The sequence below is a fragment of the Gouania willdenowi genome, unplaced genomic scaffold (assembly GCF_900634775.1).
Source record: "Gouania willdenowi unplaced genomic scaffold, fGouWil2.1 scaffold_10_arrow_ctg1, whole genome shotgun sequence".
Taxonomy (NCBI): Eukaryota; Metazoa; Chordata; class Actinopteri; order Blenniiformes; family Gobiesocidae; genus Gouania; species Gouania willdenowi.
The window spans coordinates 906961-927210 of NW_021144857.1; the positions used below are offsets into that span (position 1 = coordinate 906961).

At 37.2% G+C, this 20250-nt stretch overlaps 1 protein-coding gene across 3 annotated transcripts; it reads left to right on the top strand.

Moving 5' to 3' along the window:
* The first annotated feature begins 268 nt into the window (after nt 1-268).
* LOC114458360 (uncharacterized) lies at nt 269-8360 on the top strand. 3 transcript variants are annotated; one of them, XM_028440742.1, is made up of 8 exons: nt 275-345; nt 2723-2866; nt 3090-3182; nt 3831-6423; nt 6512-6580; nt 6766-6837; nt 7198-7272; nt 8143-8360. In XM_028440742.1, exons 1-8 carry the CDS (start codon nt 343-345, stop codon nt 8352-8354), a joined length of 3261 nt encoding a protein of 1086 aa, XP_028296543.1. In that variant the 5' UTR covers nt 275-342; the 3' UTR covers nt 8355-8360. The 3 variants fall into 3 exon arrangements, with proteins under 3 accessions (XP_028296545.1, XP_028296543.1, XP_028296544.1); XM_028440744.1 differs by lacking the exon at nt 2723-2866 and having other exon boundaries at nt 269-345; XM_028440743.1 differs by lacking the exon at nt 275-345 and having other exon boundaries at nt 2481-2866.
* Nucleotides 8361-20250: the final 11890 nt, after the last annotated feature.

A 20250-nucleotide genomic window follows, 5' to 3' on the forward strand; every position in this document is an offset into this window, starting at 1 on the left:
CCCGGTCCTAACTTTAGTTGGATGTAAAGGTGCGTTTCATTTATTTTTTCTCATGTGCAGGACATCACAGGAGTGATACAGATAGTCCTTTAAAGAGTAAAATAATACCTTTTCTGTGATCTGTCTCTATTTATTTATTAATGATTAATCATAGTTTTTTTAAGCTGGTATGAATGTTGTGCTTCCTTTACCTTATGAAGTCTATCTGAATGGGTGTTGGGTGTTTAAAAGAAGCGCTCCTCATCTCCTCACGTGTTTTCCCACCAACACCTGCTTAATTGCCTCATTCACTGATTCGGCACACAAGAAGCAGCATCAGACAGAGAAGACATCAGACAGAAAATGGTAAGTTTGAGTCATTTTACCAAAAGTCTATCTTCATTATACTCCTTATATGTTTCTGGAACATTGCTGAGTAGAGTTTAATATAATTAAAGTGAATTCAGCTGCATTTAAGCTCCAACTCTGAGCTGGTTCTTGTATTCTTGATTTTTAAACCATGGGCATTTGAATCTTTTGTTTCAATTTTAAACCATGCTTTTTATTTCTACACTGAAAAATCAAACTTGTAAGATTTACTTGATTAAATCCTTGTAACAATTTGCACTATCAATTACAATGTACTTACTACAGACCTTAAAGTTACTGAATATATTAAGTACATTTTATGATGTTATACATTATTTAGATGTAGTATTTACTCAAAAAAATTAAGTAAAAATGAATTAATGTTTCCATAGGCAGGAAAATCACCAACATGAAAATATTAAGTAGATCTATATCTTTTTTGACACTTAAAATTAAATTTTAAGTTTTATTACTCATAATTCTGTAAATTCTGCTTATTTTATATTGATCAGATAATATACTTTTATCACAAATCATGAAATCACACATTTCACATACAGAAAAATAAATATTTATTTACAAAAGCTCACACAGAGGAGTAATAAATCAGTCCCATTAGCAGTATTTTCATATCCAGGCTGCATCTCCTGGCCTTCAGGATGGATGGATACATTCATTGGATCTTCTCCATCTGTCCCATGGACAACCAGAATTGTTAGGATGTGCTGAGTGGAATCTCTGTGGCTGTCCTCCTGCCAAAACAATGTTTTCTTTGGGGATAAATCCATAATCATCTTTGAGTATATTGTATTTGTATTGTAGCCAAGGAAGATGTAGGAAGATCTCTGATTGGCTGAAGTCCACTGTCACAGTACTGGATATATAAACTTCATTTACAGAGCCAGGAGAAGGAGAAATGATTCACTGTCACTCAGAACACTTTGGATTACAATATTCTTAAAAATGGTTATGGATTTATCAAAAAACAAACAAACGTATAGATAACAGAATAAAGGGATTAAAATATGTGTGAAGTTGTCTACATACATATACAGTGAGGGTTACAAATTACAATTTAAATAAACACTGCATAAATCAGAGAAATTTGTTTGCGCACAAAAAATTTCTTTAACAAATACAAATCAATTGTTCACACTTTAGCAGACAAACAATTCTTACACATTCACCTAATTTATTGTGCAGACAAAAATAATAATTTACAAATACAAATAATGTTCACACATTTTTGCAGACAGAAATATTTTTTTACAAATAGAAATACTATTTTCCTAAAGTTATCTGTGAAGATGTCGGCATATCCACTGGCTGATATAAAAAGTGTGTGTTCCACTGTGAAAAATACGACCTCAAACCGCCATAAAAACCTGTTAAATATTGAGTTTTATTTACTGCAGCCTCCGTAGAGGTAGATTATTGTCAAACAGATGATGTAGGAAACAGTAGAGAAACTATTACGTCAAAGTAGCGCTAAGTACGGTAAACCACACTACATGTAATATAACGCATTTGTAAATATGACTATAAAACGGCCGTGAGCACAGCTATCGTTTCAACACTAACAACACGTAAACCTCCGCCTGCCTTCTCATATTATTGACCAGGTTAATGTTTCAAACACGGAGCACAATATGCTACATTAAGCTAGCACCCAGTACAGCAGTGTGCAGATGTAAACACAACGGTTTGCGGTCATTTACATGAGTTAAGTAGTCGTTCACGTCATGATACACGAGTCCAAATATCACAAGTAACTGAGTATATGTATCTATAACAACTTTAAATAAACAGAAAGACTTTAACTTACGGCTCAGTTCGCGTATCCATGTCCTCCAGTCCTCTCTCCTCATGTCTCATGTGTGGGTCAGATTCTGAGTTCACACGATGCCTTGCTTGACTTCCGGTTCCCGCGCACATTTTTTTGATTAAAATGTACTCACTATTTTCAGGTTGTTAGGTTTTGACCATAAAACACTTCATTACTTTTAAGAAATCTTTATTAAAACTTACTCATCCCACACAGTGCATTTATTACATGAATAAATTGTGTAAATATTTGTAGTTTTACTTAAAAAAAATCATGTTCTCCTAGAATCTTTATTACTATGTAGAAATTATTAAATACAATTTAATATAATTTACTAGCCCCAAGTTTGTTTTTTCAGTGTACTATGTGTTTTTATGTCTCTATATTGATTTTGCAATGTTAGATTTTAGTACCACTATTAAATGTTGTCTCTCCTTTTCACCATGTGTAAAGCATATTTAATTGCATTGTGTATAAAATGCGCCAAACAAATACATTTGCCTTGCTTTGCTATAATTACACGGAACTACAAAGCTGCTTTTTTTGAAGGCTCAACGTCGCCAAGTTGAACGCCTGCAGAAATTACACAAACATCACGATGTATGTGAAAGTCGTTATGAAAAGGCAAGTGCAGAATTGTTAGAGATGGAGAGAGCGCAAACAGCGGTCTTCCATCGTCGTCTGTTTTCAACGGTAATGTTTCCTTCACGTTTTGATAACATACCTCAGGGTGAAAAACATTAATTCCTACTTTATAACCTTGGTTTTTGCATCTCCATGCTCCTCTGTCATGTAATTATGGATGCTAATCAATAGCACAGCACAATAACAGTTTACCTCGTAAACAATATCCACATTTTCAGCACTTCATACTTCTGTATTAGTTTAAATAGTTTCCTTCACCATTGTTTTGCAGATGCAAGAACAGACACAGATAGATGGAGAAATGTTGGCAGATAACAAGAATGCAGAGATAATGGAACCCTTGATGAATACAGACAGCATGATGGTAAGTACAGCTCTACTTTAAGCTCACCTGGATTTAGTTTTAGATACTCTTCAGTATTGGACATTTGATGAAGCACAACTGACTGAAAGAGGCCATCTCTTTTCAGTTATATTTGGAAATGATTAGAGAAACTCACTGAATTTAATGGTGAATGTTGTTACAAACCTCTCCTTACGAAGCCACTAAAGTCCCGCAAAAATATTTTTTTCATGATAAAAAAAAATGTTTTTAACATGATAGATATATTTTTTGTGGGACTTCAGGTGAAATATATTGATTCAATATGTAATCATGTGTGTATATAAAGCTTCTATGTTCTATTAGCCATTAATACCATTAAAATAAGTCATAGCATATCGAGTCTGAATCCAAAATAAATATCTGTAGTCCCTATCATGACCTTCAAGGATTTTTAGCTTGATGACCGCTCTGCTGTCTACCCTTATCTTTTTATAAACAACATATATAATACATACATATTTGATAAACACCCATAAATCTTAACTAACAAAACACCAGAGAACGCAGCCCTGGAGGTAACATGGATGAGAAAATAAAGGGAGTAATTATCTCACTGTTTTTAACTGATGCACTAAAAATTTGATTTACAAGAGGCATTCAGTTGTGGAAAATGTTTTTCTTTTGTAGCTGAATGAAGAAATGGCTGGAGAAGATGGATTTTCACATTCAAGCTCCATGTCCAGCATTTCCACAGATGAGTATGTACCAGAGTCATCAGAGGACAGTTCAGAGGAATCACCAAACCAGAGTCCTGCCGCAAAGAGGAATAAGTTTATTCCTTTGAAAGAAAACTCAAAATGCCGCCGCAAAGGACAAAAAGGTATGGATTTATTGTTGGAAAAAAATTCAGAAGAGTTTCCCAGAGCCAAGAAAAAGACTTTCGGGAGAGCAAGTTCACTCTTTAGAGGAGACTGCTTAGTTACTCCACCTAGAAAAGAAGTTGAAGTTGAACGAAGACTCAAAACCAAGGTAAATTACAAGACAAAGAAGAGACCCATAGTTAGTAGCAAGGATGATATAGGCAGATCAAAACTAAAAAAGATGAGATATAAGAGCATTCGTAAGATAGACTCAGACTCTGAGACAGATCCGAGTGATTCAGGTGACTCAAAATTAAAGAAAAAGACACAACACAAGAGACATCACGGGAGAGAGTCAAGTTACAGTGACACTCAATCAAATCAAGCAGAACCAGAAAACACACGACAAAACAAGAGAGACTACTGTTCAGAGGAGGACTTGGATGAGCCAAACCTGAAAAAGACTGAATACAAGCATCATTACAAAAGTAATAGTCACAGCAAGGATTCAGATGGAGTGAAACACACACAAAAGAAATATGACAAGAAGAAAGCAGGACTCAGATCAAAAAGTAGATACATGTGGTCTATGGAAGGAGACTTAAGTTCCCAAGAAGATGAAATTGATGAACATACATCAAAAAGACACAGAAATAGACGCTCAAACACAATAGCGAAAAATGAGCATTCACAGACCTTGACAGAAAACAGATCCCTTGTTGTTGGTGGTGTTCCTGAAGTTCGTGGACAGAAGAAATACCATGAAAAGAAAAACTACTGTTTGTTCTGTTACAAGCCTCAATCCAAGATTGCGCGACATCTGGAACGTAAGCATCCAGATGAAACTGAGGTCGCTTCAGTAATAATCTTGCCAAAAAAATCCAAACAACGGAGGATTGGTCTTGATCTCCTTCGCAAGCAAGGAAATAGGACACATAACATTGAGACATTGCAAAAAGGAAAAGGGACGCTGGTAGCATGCAAGCGACAGAGTAATGACCACTCTATTCCAGCAGACTATCAACACTGTTTTGCTTGCTTTGGGCTTTATAAACGCAAATATCTTTGGAAACATGCAAAACAATGCTCACTCGCTGTAGAAGCTCGCAAATGTTTGCCTGGCAAAACACGAATCCAGACTCTCTGTGCAGGTTCTCAGCCTGTGCCTAAAGAAGTGAACAAGAAAGTATGGGCACTTGTGAACGGCATGACTCAGGATAACATTACTCAAGCAATAAAAGAAGATAGCCATATCTTAAAAGTTGGAGAAAAAATGTATAATAGACAACGACAAACCGCTTCACAACACAACAACATACGTCAGATTATGCGAGGCCTTGGCAGACTCTTGATCCAAGGAAGGCGGGTGACTCCTCTGAAAAAGATGGAGGATTACATCCATCCAAAGAACTTTCATCATGTCATCCGGGCAGTGAAAAAAGTAACTGGCTTCAATGAAAATGGCAACAAGTTTGATAAACCCACTTTTGCTACAAAGCTAGGGCAAAGTGTCCAGAGAGTGGCTGATATCATTGAGGCTGAAGCACTTGCATCTCAGAATAATGATAAAAAGGTGCTTGTTCAGGAGTTTAGGCGTATGTACTGTCTCACTTGGAATGAGATGATCTCTTCAGCTGCATACCGCACGCTAGAAGAAAAGAAATGGAACAAACCAAAGCTTATCCCTTTAGCAGATGACGTAAAAAGAATGCACATGTGTATGGCTGTGAGGCAGAAAGACTACAATGAACAGTTGCTGAATCATAAAACTCCCAAGAACTGGAGCAATCTGGCCAAAGTTACACTTGCACAGGTGATCCTTTTCAACAGGAGGAGAGAAGGAGAAGTCTCAAATATGAAATTGGAAACCTATGTTGGAAGGGATCGATCTCCACTCAATAAAGATGTAGCTGAAGCGTTATCAGAGGTCGAAAAAAAGCTTTGTCAGCATTTTGAAAGAGTGGAGATCAGAGGAAAGCGAGGCAGGAGAGTACCGATCATTCTCACTCCAACCATGGTTCAATCCCTGGACCTGTTGGTAAAGGAGAGGAGCTCATGTGGCGTGGGTAACAATTCCTTCTTGTTTGCCAGACCAGGATATGACTCAAGACAGAGGGGGTCAGATTGCATTCGTGAGCTCGCGAGAAGCTGTGGTGCACACAAACCTGAAGCTTTCTCATCAACAAAGCTAAGAAGGCAGGTGGCCACTTTGTCAAGAGTGCTAAATTTGAATGACTCGGAACAGGATCTGTTCGCGGACTTCTTAGGACACGATATCAGAGTCCACCGAAAGTTTTACCGCCTTCCTGAAGGAACTTTGCAACTTGCAAAAATAAGTAAAGTACTGATGGCATGTGAACAAGGGAGGCTGGCAGACTTTAAGGGAAAAGGACTGGACCAAATATCAATAACGCCTCATGGTAAGAAATTATTCTAAAGAAAATGTGAGTGACAGGTATGATTACCTTCACACATATTGAAGAGCTGCTTCTGTTTGCTGTGTTGAAGATGGATCCCACGTCATAGAAGAAAGTTCAGGGATGTCATCTGAAGATGATGTAAAGGCAGATTCAACAGGTGAATCTGACAACAGCTCAAATTTGTGTGTATGATCACAGTAAAACACTAATTAGATTTGATACTTTTTGGAGGTATTTTTTGTATCTGCTCCCTAAATCTAAGCACAACAGTCCTAAACATCTCTACATACTGCTTAGTATTTTTGCTCTGTGAACATTGTTTTCTCCCTTTTGGCTTTTTAGGAGGAACTTCAATGACTCAGAACCAGGAGGAGCATCACAACCTGCAGCTTGATGATGAGCAACGTGTAGAAGGTATGTACAAGTCTGATTTTTCTAATGTACTCTGTTGATAACAAATGTTTGAATCTTGACCATTACACTAATTGAATGACTTGAAGGATGGGATTTGTGACCTCTGTTCAATGTTATTATCTGCATGTTTTTTTGGGAGGAACATCAGTTTGTCACGAGAACAAGGACATTTCAGGAGGTAAATGTGCTGCAGCTGTAGTTGGTAATTAGTCCATTTCTGGGAAGTTGAACTTCCTATCACAACTGTGTTATAGGACAGCTCTACTCGAATAGTGAGAGAAGCTGATGCACCTCTGTGGTTACCATCTTACATTTTGAATTGCAATGTTTCTAAGATGATTATTTGCTGATATTTTTTAGGGAAAACTACAGTGACTGAGATCAAGAAGGTGGCCGTAGAACAGGAGCTGGTAGTGGACAGTTGCAGCTCAAAAGGTGAGCTCACACATTTGTCATGCTCGTCATCTTCAAGTGTAGAAAAAACCCTGAGAATACAGGAATAACAAGGCCTCAGCATTGGTTCTGTGATCCTGCTTCTGGGAAAACAACTTCTACAGGGAGGTTAAATGTTACTCTGTCTTCAGAATGTCATTTTAAATACAGTGAGGACATGCTCATTGGTCAAGTCAGTTTGCCACCAGGGTATTTGATGAAATTAAATTAAAATCAACTACACTGAAGACATGAAACCGGTAAATTTCTCAGCTCGGCCCAGTTTAGTTACTTCATGGAAGTGCCTCTGCTAGGGCTGGGTGATTTTTGCCTAAAAAACAATCTCCCATTTTTTTTAAAGAAATGTGTTTCTTGATTCGAAAGAGGACCAAATAACTGTAAAAATAACAACCTAAATAAGTATAGTAAAAATGATTGACTCCCATTAGTAGTTTCCTCTCTTCTCTCTGCTCCTGCTTTGTGTGCTTTGCGTCTGTTTCCATCTTTCTCATTACATCTCTCTTTTTCTTTTCTCTACTCTTTTCATTGACTCATCATACCTGATCTCATTACACCTTTTTACTTCCTCTGCTTTCTTCCTTATTTCACTTTTTTCTGTCCATAACTCGATGCTCCCCTGCACAGTTCCTACGGAAAAAACTGTGGTGGGAAGAAGGAAACATTTAGTTAATTTTTATTTCTTTAAAACTAGTTTGCAAATCGATTTTACTACAAATTCCATTAATTGAGCGATTTATTTTTTTGCTCAGCTATAGTCTTTGAATTTCGTACACCTCCACAGTCTTAACATTTCCTGACAATTACCTACATTATATTACTTTATGACAAATATTTATTTTCTCTTCTTCCAAGCTACAAACAAGACAACAAAAATAAAATGGTCTCTGGATGAGGTGCAGGCTGTGGAAAGGTCGCTGCTGACTCACATTCGGACTGGTAGGACTCCAGGGAAGGTGGACTGTGAAAGATGCATTGCTGCTGCTGATGGAGCTCTGTCTGCAAGGGACTGGAGGGCAGTTAAGTTCTATGTCCGTAATCGTATCGTCTCAGAAAGTAGACTGTAAGTTCTTCACCTCGTTTCTGGTGATTAGAGAATTTTTGTTTTTTGTTTTTGAGCTGACTTTTAAAATTTTAAATTGCACTTTTAATTCAGTGTTCAGGATACATGTTTGCAGGAATGTTTTTCATTTTTTTTTGTGTACTGAAAGCAGCCAAGGTTGTATCTGCCTTAAATTCTTTTTGTTAAGTTTGATCTGTTAAATGGATGGATCATTAAAGCATTAAAACAATCTTTATTTGTCATTTATGTATATAAATACATGAAATATGCTCTCTGCATTTATCCCATCCATGAGGAGCAGTGAGCAGCCATAGGGGAGTGGTTGGGGCTATGAACTAGGGTACCTGTTCAAGGTCCATCAGTGTTGTAGTGACCACATCCGCACTCCCGATTGACAACCCATTTCCTTAACCACTAAACCAGGGGTCACCAACTTTTCTGAAACTGAGCTACTTCAAAGGTACTGAATAATTCTTAGGTCTATCTGGTTTGATTAACACGTTTTAAATGCCACATTTTCACGGTTTCACTTGAATTAAAGGGTAATATAAAAAAACTAGCAGTAACTTGAAAAGGTGAGAAATGTTTCAACGTGCAACACTTTTTTCTTAATTTTCATGCAATTGTTCAATTTTAATTGTATTTCATGGGAAATCCTTTTTTCTATTAACTAGCAAATAACAACTTGTTACTATAATAAAACATATAAAGTATACAATTTAACAAATTTGTATATTTTTGAAAAATACACTTGCATAAAGACATTTCCTCATAACCTGCAGCTTCCTTAACAAAATCCTATCTGCAACACTTCTTTACCTCAATGTCTCAGTGATAAACATTTATAACCAAGATGGTTAATTTAATACACAAACTTATCTCTGAAAACATCTGTCACCTGTATATATCTTTGTTTTAAGTCTGGCTAGTAGGACTGGGTGATATATCTAGATTCAATAATATATAACATTTTCTATTTTGGCAATATAGAAAATGTCAATATCGCTTATTTTGGTATATATTTTTATAACTTATTTTGTTTAATAATACTTATTTTAGGAGTCACTACTTATCAATACAGCATGAAAAGCTCAGTTAAATGGATTTTGGAGTGCCAAACGAGGCATACTACAGAACTCACTCACACATGCTGTCTTTTATAGCAGAAAAAGCCAAAAGTGACATATTTTGTGTAGCTGTGTCTTGTCTGTCATTTTGCATCAGAAAATTTAACCCCAAATTGTCTTTCTGGATAGACTTTATTAATTATCAGGAATCACAATTTTGAGAAAGAATAGAGATATTTGTTTTGATTCATATCAGATTTTAGCTCGTTTGCTAATAGTGTTCTGGTTAGAAGAGGCCTGAGGGCACCTCTTATGATCCATGTGGGCTACCTGGTGCCCGTGGGCACCATCTTGATGTCCCTTGCACTAAAACATGGTGTAAGCCATCATAAGATCATTGAGCAGGCTGGATATTATATCAATAAAAATGTATGACCCCAATCTCTACAGCTAAATCTGTGTATTTTTGATTCTACACACATGGGTGGACCATGGTTTGTCTTCTGCAACAAAAAAACGAGCTGACCACTCACGCCCTGAAGATGTTCACTGTTCATCTTTACAGATTTTTTTAAAATCTTTATTAAAATGATGTAAACTGACTGGAGATTTTTAGGTTTATGGAATGAATCTCTCATTGATAATGAATTCGGAAATAATTGTTAATCACCTCAAATAGAAGTCCACCTATTGCAGATGAGTGAATATCTCTGCAGACTAGAGGGTTTCCTCCATCTTTGCTCTGGCTGATAACTGGGGACAGCTTTTTCTTAATAATGTCTTACTTAAGAAATGGACTCGTCTCTTCACAGCGTCTGAAAATACTACGTGAAGACAGAAAGATGTCAGCCTCTCTTCATTCATGTTATTCGTCCTACCATGAGGAGCTATGTAGTGAGATAATTCAACAGGTCAGAATGGGAATACATGGCAATGTCAATATTAAGTCCCGCCCCTATTAACAAAAACTATCTGTTTTATTCAGCAGTGTTTGTAAAGGTTGTTTGCTCTTAAAAACAAGATATGTCATACCATCAGTCTCACTTGATGGGTGCATAACTGTTTAGATCTCTTGTGTAGAAATGTCATTGTCGTGGTGTTTTTATGATGGGGGGAACAAACACATAAAGAGGAGAGGTAACTATTAGTTTATTACAAAGAACAGAGGGTGGAGAGGAGACAGACATTCAGAGCCCATGAACAGTATTAGCAGGGCTGGGTTAGTAGGTAGGTGGGATGTAAGAGATAGCATGAATGACATGAACAGTGAGATCTTCCATTAGATTAGTGATATACATCATTGTCAATCACTGTCAGTGAAACACCAAAGCTTGGAGATGGGCTGAACATGCTGGGATAAAGGCAGGATGAGCTTGTGGATCCATGAGGGGGCCATGACAGTAAGGAAGGGGGCAGCAACCTAAAAACAGGCTGTTAGCACAGACAGGGAAACAGGACACAGGGGTCAGAGGTGAACACAAGGGGTAAAATGGGGGTAAATCACTGTGCTGTTTTAAAAAAAAAAACCTATCTGTTTTATTACTCTCTCACAACACTAAAACATCAGATCTTGAGTTGAGGAATAAACCATAAGGATTGGAGAATTTACCCGGAAGAATACAAGGAAACTGATAACTCATTTGTTCAATTTAACCAGTAAACTAATGTGTTGATTAAATGCATAAAAAATAAAAAACAAGGGTATTTTCAGGACCCTCTGATGCCACAGAGGGAAAATGAGTGCTAAAAAAAATGTAATACCAATTTTTAAAATTAATCAGTATTTCATTTTTTTAAAACATAAATCTGAATTCACACAAACAACTTTAGGATAAAATAAACCCTTTAAACCTGCTACAAGTTCATTGATCCTCATTTTCCTTTTAAAAAAGTATGTGCATTTATCGCTATTTTAATTTTTACATTAAAAACACATTGGGTTATTTTTTTTACAACTATTATAACAAAGACAGGTCTAATTGGTAAGAGCTCAAATTTCTACACACTTTTAGTTCCATTTTTGGCCACAGAGGGAGCTCTACTACACAGATTGCAGTTCCATTTTAGCCATAGAGGGCGCTAAAACTACACACACTTGCAGTTCCATTTTTAGCCATAGAGGGAGCTCTACTACACAGACTTGCAGTTTCATTTTTAGCCATAGAGGGCGCTAAACTACACACACTTGCAGTTCCATTTTTCACGATAGGGGGAGCTCTTCTGAGGCCCGATACACACCTGACACACACATTAGTAAAAATACCTTCTCCTGAGGTCCATGCAGATTTTTACACCAGGCCTGTTAGAATAGCATTTACTATCTGTTTCAATGGTTATCTAAGTTAGGACCAGGGTTTGGTCCTAACTTGTCCAAAGGTCCTAAGTAGAAAGGTGCTTTTACTGCTCGAGGTCCTCGGAAGGGTTGTAATGCAAGAACACACACACACACACACACACACACACACACACACACACACACACACACACACACACACACACACACACACACACACACACACGCACGCACACACACACCTGTCAGGAACTCACACATCCTGGTGAGCTCCTGTGCCACAGGATTGTCTCTTAAAGCACATTAATGTAGATCTGTGTGTAGCACTAACAAAGGCTTTAGGACGTCATCCTAAACAAATTGAGATTAAAACCTGGAATGTGAGAGAATTTGTTGCTTTTTCTACTTCACGTTGCTGCTTTTCCTCCTCCAGACAAAGGTGTGTGTGTGCGTGTGTGTGTGTGTGTGTGTGTGTGTGTGTGTGTGTGTGTGTGTGTGTGTGTGTGTGTGTGTGTGTGTGTGTGTGTGAGAGATGAAGAGGTGGTGATGGAATGCGTTGAAGCAAATGTTTAAGACAAATGTTTGTGTTGTCACATTAAATCAGATATGACCACATGTGATATATTTTGATATGATATATTTTAAACGTTAAAATGTATTTTGAAAAGTTAAACTAAATAAGTTCCTACTTTTATGTAGAGGTTTGTTGTTGTTGTTGTTGTTGTTGTTGTTGTTGTTAGAAAAAAGAAAAACACAATGTATTTGGTTGGTTTACATAAAGTAATGTAATGTACATGCGACACAAACACTAAACATTGAGATATGTATGGAATAATTAATGAACATTAATTGCAGTAATAACTTTAATGCTTCATGTTAACATTTTATTTAATGTATCATTTAGACTATAGCAGAACATTTATAGATATATTATATTTATTCTAATTCTAAATACAAACTAGAAACTGCCAGCAGTATGAAAGGGGGCCAAGCCTTCCCGCGAGACTCAGACCCCAGGTTTCGTGGAGCCCCTGAAAGTACGTCACGAAGGATGACGGGCTCGTGGCGAGCGTTCAGGACACAGGCCAACGTGCCATTTGCTGTGAACAGGTGGATATGAAGTTTTGGGAGATGTGATTAAAAAAGTGAAAGTTACAGACCAAAATGTGTTTGCACCCATTACAGCACCACCTAGTGGTGCACCTTTTTGGTATGGGTGATCAGTGTGCTCTTCTATAGTTACCCTGTAAATTTCACATCGCTCAACATAATACTTTAGCTGAAATAAAGGTTTGTTTATTTATACTGTTATGTAGTAATAAGCCACGCCCACTTTGACCAATCGTGATTAACTTCGAGATCCGGTCCCAGGAGCGAACCAAGGTCACACCCACCAAATTTGGTAAAAATGGGTTGTGCCATTTAGGAGATAAAAATTTCTCATAATTGCAGTGCCCCCTAGTGGCCTAATTTTTAAAATTTGGCTCATACCCCCACAGTCTCATGACAACCATGGATCTAAGAATTGGTGGTGTGTTAGCAATTATTTTGATCAAGATATGCAACAGTTTGTGTTTTTATAGCTCGCTAGAAAACTTTACTCGTTAATATTTTGCGCATATTTGCCCCGAACAAAATTTTTGCTAAACTCTAGATCAGGTCCAAATGAAGACTGTACGTGCCAGTTTCATGCCGATTGGACAAAACCCCAAGGAGTAATTTGAAAAATAAGTTGGTGATATATAGTGACGTACAAAGAGCAATGGTTGTGGGAGTGGGCGTGGCCTATGTCAGAAAATGCGACTCTATGTAAGGAACATGTGGATATGAATTTTATGAAGATGTGAATTAAATTGTGAAATTATAGCGCCACCTAGTGGGGCAGTTTTTGGTATGGGTGGTCTGTGTGGTCTTCTATATCTACCCTGTAAATTTCACTGCCCTCAACATAATAATTCAGCAGAAATAAATGTTTGTTTATTTATGTTATTATGTCATTAGCCACGCCCACTTTGACCAATCGTGAATAACTTTGAGATATCGCCTCAGGAGGGACCCAAGATCATACCCTCTAAATTTGGTAACAATTGGTTGTGCCAATTAAGAGATATAAATATTCATTATTTGTAGCGCCCCCTAGTGGTCTACATCATTCAAATTTGGCGGATTTCCTCACAGTCACATGACAACTAAGGATCTCAGATTTGGTGTTGTTAGCATTTATTTTGACCGAGATATGCACCAGTTTGCATTTTTATAGCTTGCTAGGAAACTTTACTCGCTAATAATTTGCGCATAATTTATCTGAACAAACTCATTTTATTAACTGTATATCACGTCCAACTGAAGACTCTACGTGCCAAGTTTCACGCTGATTGGACAAAACCCCAAGGAGGATTTTGAAAAAGTAGGTTTTCCAGTTTTTGAAATTTTGCTCCAGAAAAGTTTAGGCGGAAATGGGCGTGGCCTAGCCCAGGTGATTCAGTGCTATTCAAGGAATCTGTGGATATGAAGGTTTTAAATTTGCAACAAACGGTGTGGGAGTTATCGTCCAAATCGTGTTGACCTTTGTTATAGCGCCACCTGCTGGCGAACATATGTGAATGTTTGCGTCCAAGGTACACGGGGTGTTCTGGACCCAACCCCCAAGGGGCATCGCCCTACCTTGCACGGTTTAGCCTGCAGCACTACTTTACACCAAAATAATAAAGAGTCTCTGCTCTCTAAAAGGTGACAGAGAGATTGTTCACCCACTGAATTCATCAAAATGATGGATAAAATGAGGACCTGAATTATAATTAGAAACTACAAAATAGTTTCTAATTATAGAAACTATAATTTCTATAATTATATAGAAAAATAAAAGGTAACAATAATCCTTACAATTACAATAGGGTTCCTAGCACCGCTGGTCCTAGGAACCGTGGATACTTACATACGCGGTTCCCTGGCCCCGCGGGCTTGGCCCCCTAATTAGTCACACAGTCTAAACTAAACTGACAGCAGGAGTAGGATTGATGCTGGTATCAGTTTTACCATTTGACAACAAATACTTTATTCTAGTAGAAAATATTGTCAGCAAAGGACTAACTTATTGTGTGGTTATAAATGTACAGTATGTACACAGCCATTGGCAACAAGACTTATGATGTAAGCAAAGCTGGAATACTTCTTAAAATAAAACTGTTAGAACCACACTGTTGAATATGAATGATTAATAAATACATATAAACACTCTTTGTGAATGAGTTTAGAAGAAAATGGCAGAATTCACTTTACACAGACTTAAATGTACAGTGAACTTTTCTGGTGCTGGTGGATGACTGGGAGTTTGGGACAAAGTGAGTGGGACTAACTGGGACAAACTATTTTTATATAATGTAACACATAGTTTACACATTCTCACTTACCACTATCATGTTTTTTATTTTCATCTTGTTGTTGTTTGTTCTTCTTTTCATGAGCCCTGTGGGTAAGTCTGCCTCACTTTATCAGTGTGTGTTTGATAACATCAGCACGTTGATGCAGGGACCGATGTCACGGTCTGAGTTCACATCGTACTGAGATCCTCTTAAAATGTCAGTACGTACTGACATTTACCTGTGCTGGATTATACTGATTTAAAAAATAAAGTTACATTAGGTTAACTGTTATTTACTGCAATGTATATTATAATCATGTTTTTTTTGGAAAATAAATTATTTCTTTTTGTATGGAATTTTATTATAAACTTAATACATGTAATAAAAAAACTGCATAGAATAAATGATAAACATTTTTAATACAAACTCAATACATGTAATAATAAAAACTGCATATAATACATTATAAAACATATTTCTCCTGCCTCGTATATTGAGCATTTGTAAATTTTTGTTCAAGAAAAGGAGCCATTCAGCACTCATCAAATAACATTAGCTTTGAACCTTAGCTTTGAAATTTAATTTTTAACCTCAGTACGGTGGAAGTAGAAAAAAGCTAAGCAGAAGTAGCATGAATTCATTTTCTGGTAGTGCACATGCTCATAATCAAACTCAGACCAATGTGAACTCAGACGTGACACCGGTCGTATTGGTGCCCCATTAGGAGGTGCCTGACGTATAACCGTAATGTGTCCGGGGGGGGTTTCAAGTTGTATTGCTTATATCTGCCGTCCCTCGGGGGCCCCCTTCAGCTCGGGGCCCTAGGCATTTGCCTGTGTTGCCTACTAGATTTCTGATGCATTACCATCAATTCTGGACTGGCGTCATATATGTTTGGGACGACGCATCAATGGTGTAAACTCACACACAGAGATCATGGCTGCACTGAATGTTGACACAAAACAAAGCGGAGATGTAAAAGTTAACCTTTCTAGTGTAAGAAAATAATTAAATAAAACAATAGTCAATATTTAACAGCCACTGAATGAGAAAATGCAGAGTAAAGTGTGTTTGAGGGAGAGAGCAGCCACATTAAATAAGGGGAAAAAATATCATTAAATTTTAAAGTTGTTTATTTAAAAAAAAAAAAAAATTGTTTATTTAGTTTTCTACATTAATAAATGTTTGTGCAGCAGACAGAGAAAACGATCTGCTTCCAATTTAACTTCTTCAAATGTCATTGTGTGCTTCTGTGCACTCACGTCTCCACATTGAAAAAGCAAAACGCTCATTTAAATAGGGCGGTCTCCACCACTTCTGCACGTGTGCTAATCATTGCTGCAATCTTAGTGAAACTGCATCACCATTTAGGGACGCAACTGGTTTACCACCCTTTATTATAGATCTTAGTGAAACATTTAATCACAAAAGGCAGCTTTGAATGGCTCAATGTTGACAGGTTGTCCTGGCAACTCAGGCTAAAATGGAAGCTCAATGTTGACAGGTTGTCATGGCAACTCAGGCAAAAATGGAAGCTCAACGTTGACAGGTTGTCATGGCAACTCAGGCAAAAATGGAAGCTCAATGTTGACAGGTTGTCATGGCAACTCAGGCAAAAATGGAAGCTCAATGTTGACAGGTTGTCATGGCAACTCAGGCTAAGATGAAAGCTGCAGAATCTCCACCATTCTACAGAATCTCCCTCGTGCACCTTAACGACTAAAGTAGCTTTAATAATATTGATTAACGTTGACCAGCAGATGTCATCAGTGAGCAACGTTGGAGACCAAAGTGAGTTTCTAATAATAATAATGTCAACTTTAATGACTAATTTTGAGATTTTCCAGAATCCTTTGAGTAAATACTGCTTGTTTTATTTTAAACTTATTTACATATTTAGTAATAATCTTGTGTGAATGAGATGATAATGTAAAGATCTTTGGAACGACTTTGTCATAAAAGCTCTATTTAAATTTGTTCATTTTAACATTTAGTCTGAATGGATCATTTTATACTGTGTGTGTGTGTGTGTGTGTGTGGGTGTGTGTGTTGTACCCAAAATCAGATGCTGAGCCAGTTTGACAATAACAATGTTTATTTAAAGGGCACATGTTACGCTAAATTAACTTTTCTGTTCTTTAAACATGATAAAGTGTTATTAGGGCTTCATAACATGTCCTAAATATAGTTTTTAATTAATTCCCTCAATCGTTAGTTAGAGGGTGATTTGCTCCTTTCTTACTACAGGGTGAGCCCAAACACCTCGCTACATTTTGATGACGCGTTCCCACTTTGATGATGAATTTGACTCGGCACTGAGCTGATTAAGCCACGCCTCCAGGAAGCTTTCTCCCGTGATTGACATGTAAACAGACACGTGTTTATAAGCGCATGAGCTCGGCTACGGATTTCAATATTTATTTCATAATTAACGGCCATTTTGAGAAAAATGGCCATAACGACCACTAGGAGGGGTTGATGAGGTGGATCCACATCCTAAAATAATCAGTAGTGTTCATGCCATCTATGTGCCAAGTTTCATGCTTTTAACCCAAAGTGCACGATTCTACCAACAATTCTTCCTTAACCGCCCACTACTGGTACTGATCCAGGATCTGTGGTGGAGAAACATGACCTGACTTTAATCAATAAGTTCAGGGATATTTTGTTTTCTGTTTTATTCACACAAATGATTCATTTTTTTTTTTTAATTTCATTTATTTAGAAATATTCTAGAAATATATTACAATTATATTTAAACAAAAACTGTTAATTTTTTTTATTATATATGTCATATAAAGATGTATGAGAGCAGCATTAATATCAACATATTTCCCCTCAGGGATCAATAGTTTACTGAATCTGATCAGGTTTATTGATTAAGTTTGATCAACTTCATTCAAATTAAACTAATTTAAATGATCCTGATGACATCATTCCAGACTATAATGATTAAACAAAAACAAATGCATCAGTTATTTCACCACTAGAGGGCAGAATATTGTACAGTATTAGAAGCTATCAAGTTATCATGAACCTATGATGTTTCAGACTCTACAATCCCTGTCATCGTTGGTCTCGTCCACAACAACAGAACAACTGCAGCTCTTCACCAGAAATGGCCGTAGCTTCACAGACACATAAACGTTACGTGGGAACTGGTCTGCTCAGTATTTTGGTAGTTTAGACGTGTTTCAGGTGGACGCTTCAACATGTGTTTAGCTCAGGACCAGGAGGGTGCTGGGGTGCACCAAATGAACGGTCCCCTTTAACATTTCCCTTTACCTCACGATGACAGCGTTCATTCACATTATGTCACTTTCTGCATTTAACAGTGGATTTTATTTTTTATTGGTAGATTCTGTCATTCTGTTTGATTCTATTAACACAGATTATAGGACCATAATTAGCCAATCATGAGCTCATTACAAGTTGTTCATTAATCCTGTAAGAACAAAGTCAAACCTCAAGTCAAACTGTTTCCACTGAGACCTTCATTTAAAATCAATGGGAATTTAAATTATTCAGCCACAAAATCTAAATATTTCCTCCACATCATGTGATCTCTGAACAACTGATCATTTTAGTCAATTTCAAAGTGATGACACTGCAAAGGATGGATGAATATTTAGATCCTTAACGTTCATTCTGTCTCTTCTATCCTTCAGGTGGAGCTGTTTCCATGCTGATGTTACAGGTGAATGGAGGATTGTGGAACCACTCAGCCGTGACAGCACAACATGGTGAGAAATGAGTGGATTGAAGTTTGGTTCCTGACGTCCATGTGGATGTGGATGAACAGCCACTGTTCTTTCTAGGAACACATTTAGAAACAAATGTTTGTTTGGTTCCTTCTCTGTGTTTAATCTCTAACTGTTCTACAGGACTCTGGAAGCCAGAACAAAGTAACACCTCAACGTTCTCAGGACCATGAAGCTCAGCCACAACAAAATAAAAAATCTAAGAGAAAAACTTCAGAGCAAAGAGTTCAACAGCAGAGCCAAGCTGGAGTTAAAGCTAAACATACATGTGACCAGTGTGGAAAGGACTTTACCAAGAAATCAAACCTCACTGAACATCAAAGAATCCATTCTGGAGAAAAGCCATTTAACTGTGACCAGTGTGGAAAAGCTTTTAACCATAGTTCTACCTTAATAAAACACAAAGTCGTTCATACTGGAGTTAAAAAGTTTGAATGTGATGAATGTGGAAAGAGTTTTAGTCGATCTGGAAACCTCAGTCTACATGTCCTCATTCATCGTGGAATCAAAGCTCACAGATGTGAACAGTGTGGAAAGACTTTCACACAAAGATCATCTTTAACTCTGCACATGCAGACTCACTCCAGAACAGAGTTGTATCGCTGTGACCACTGTGGGAAAATATATAAATACAAAAAAACCCTCATCATCCACCTGAGATCTCACACTGGACATGAAGTGTGTCCCTGTGACCAGTGTGACAAAGTTTTTACAACATTTAACCAGTTAAAACGTCACCAAATCAGCCACTCATCAGAAAGACCTCATAAATGTGACACATGTGGAAAATCTTACAAGAGGAAATCTGACCTTAATCTCCACCAACGAGTTCATGAGAAGAATGTTTTCAGATGTGATGAGTGTGGGAAGATCTTCAGCACTTCATCTGTTCTCCACTCACATCTCTGTGTGGATGGAGACATGGAGCAGGAATCATCTTCAGATCCCAGCGACACACGGATGGTGACGACACCTTCTGGTTCCAGTGTTGGACTGAAGAACCCAGAGATCAGGCTGCACAGGATTCCAACATAAACCTGCTGTCAGCTGGAAAATGGACACCAACAGTTCAGGAAGTTGTTGATCTGGTCTGATTGAATAAAAATGTGACACATTGATTCCAGTGCTCATTGTTTTTTTACAACTGTGATTTTTCTTCCTTTGAATCATCACTGAAATTGTACAAATATCAGGTAATTTAAAAGAAATATCAAGAAAATCTCTTTACGTTGTTGTGAGAATTTTGAAAGTGTGTAATATGTTTTATTGTGTGTAATTAATCAAAATCATAAAGATGAGACAATGGATGTCTTGTTTTGTGCAGTAGTTGATGTTAGTTTGTCTTAAAACACTTAAAATCTATTGTTCTTATCTTTAATGAACTGAAGCAGTGTTTACCATGTAAATCATCTTTTTC

Excerpts from the sequence above, each read along its gene's own strand:
- LOC114458360 (XM_028440742.1), top strand. Across the intron at positions 2,867-3,089 it reads ATCGTCGTCTGTTTTCAACG|ATGCAAGAACAGACACAGAT; the intron begins GTAATGTTTCCT and ends ATTGTTTTGCAG. Across the intron at positions 3,183-3,830 it reads TGAATACAGACAGCATGATG|CTGAATGAAGAAATGGCTGG; the intron begins GTAAGTACAGCT and ends TTTCTTTTGTAG.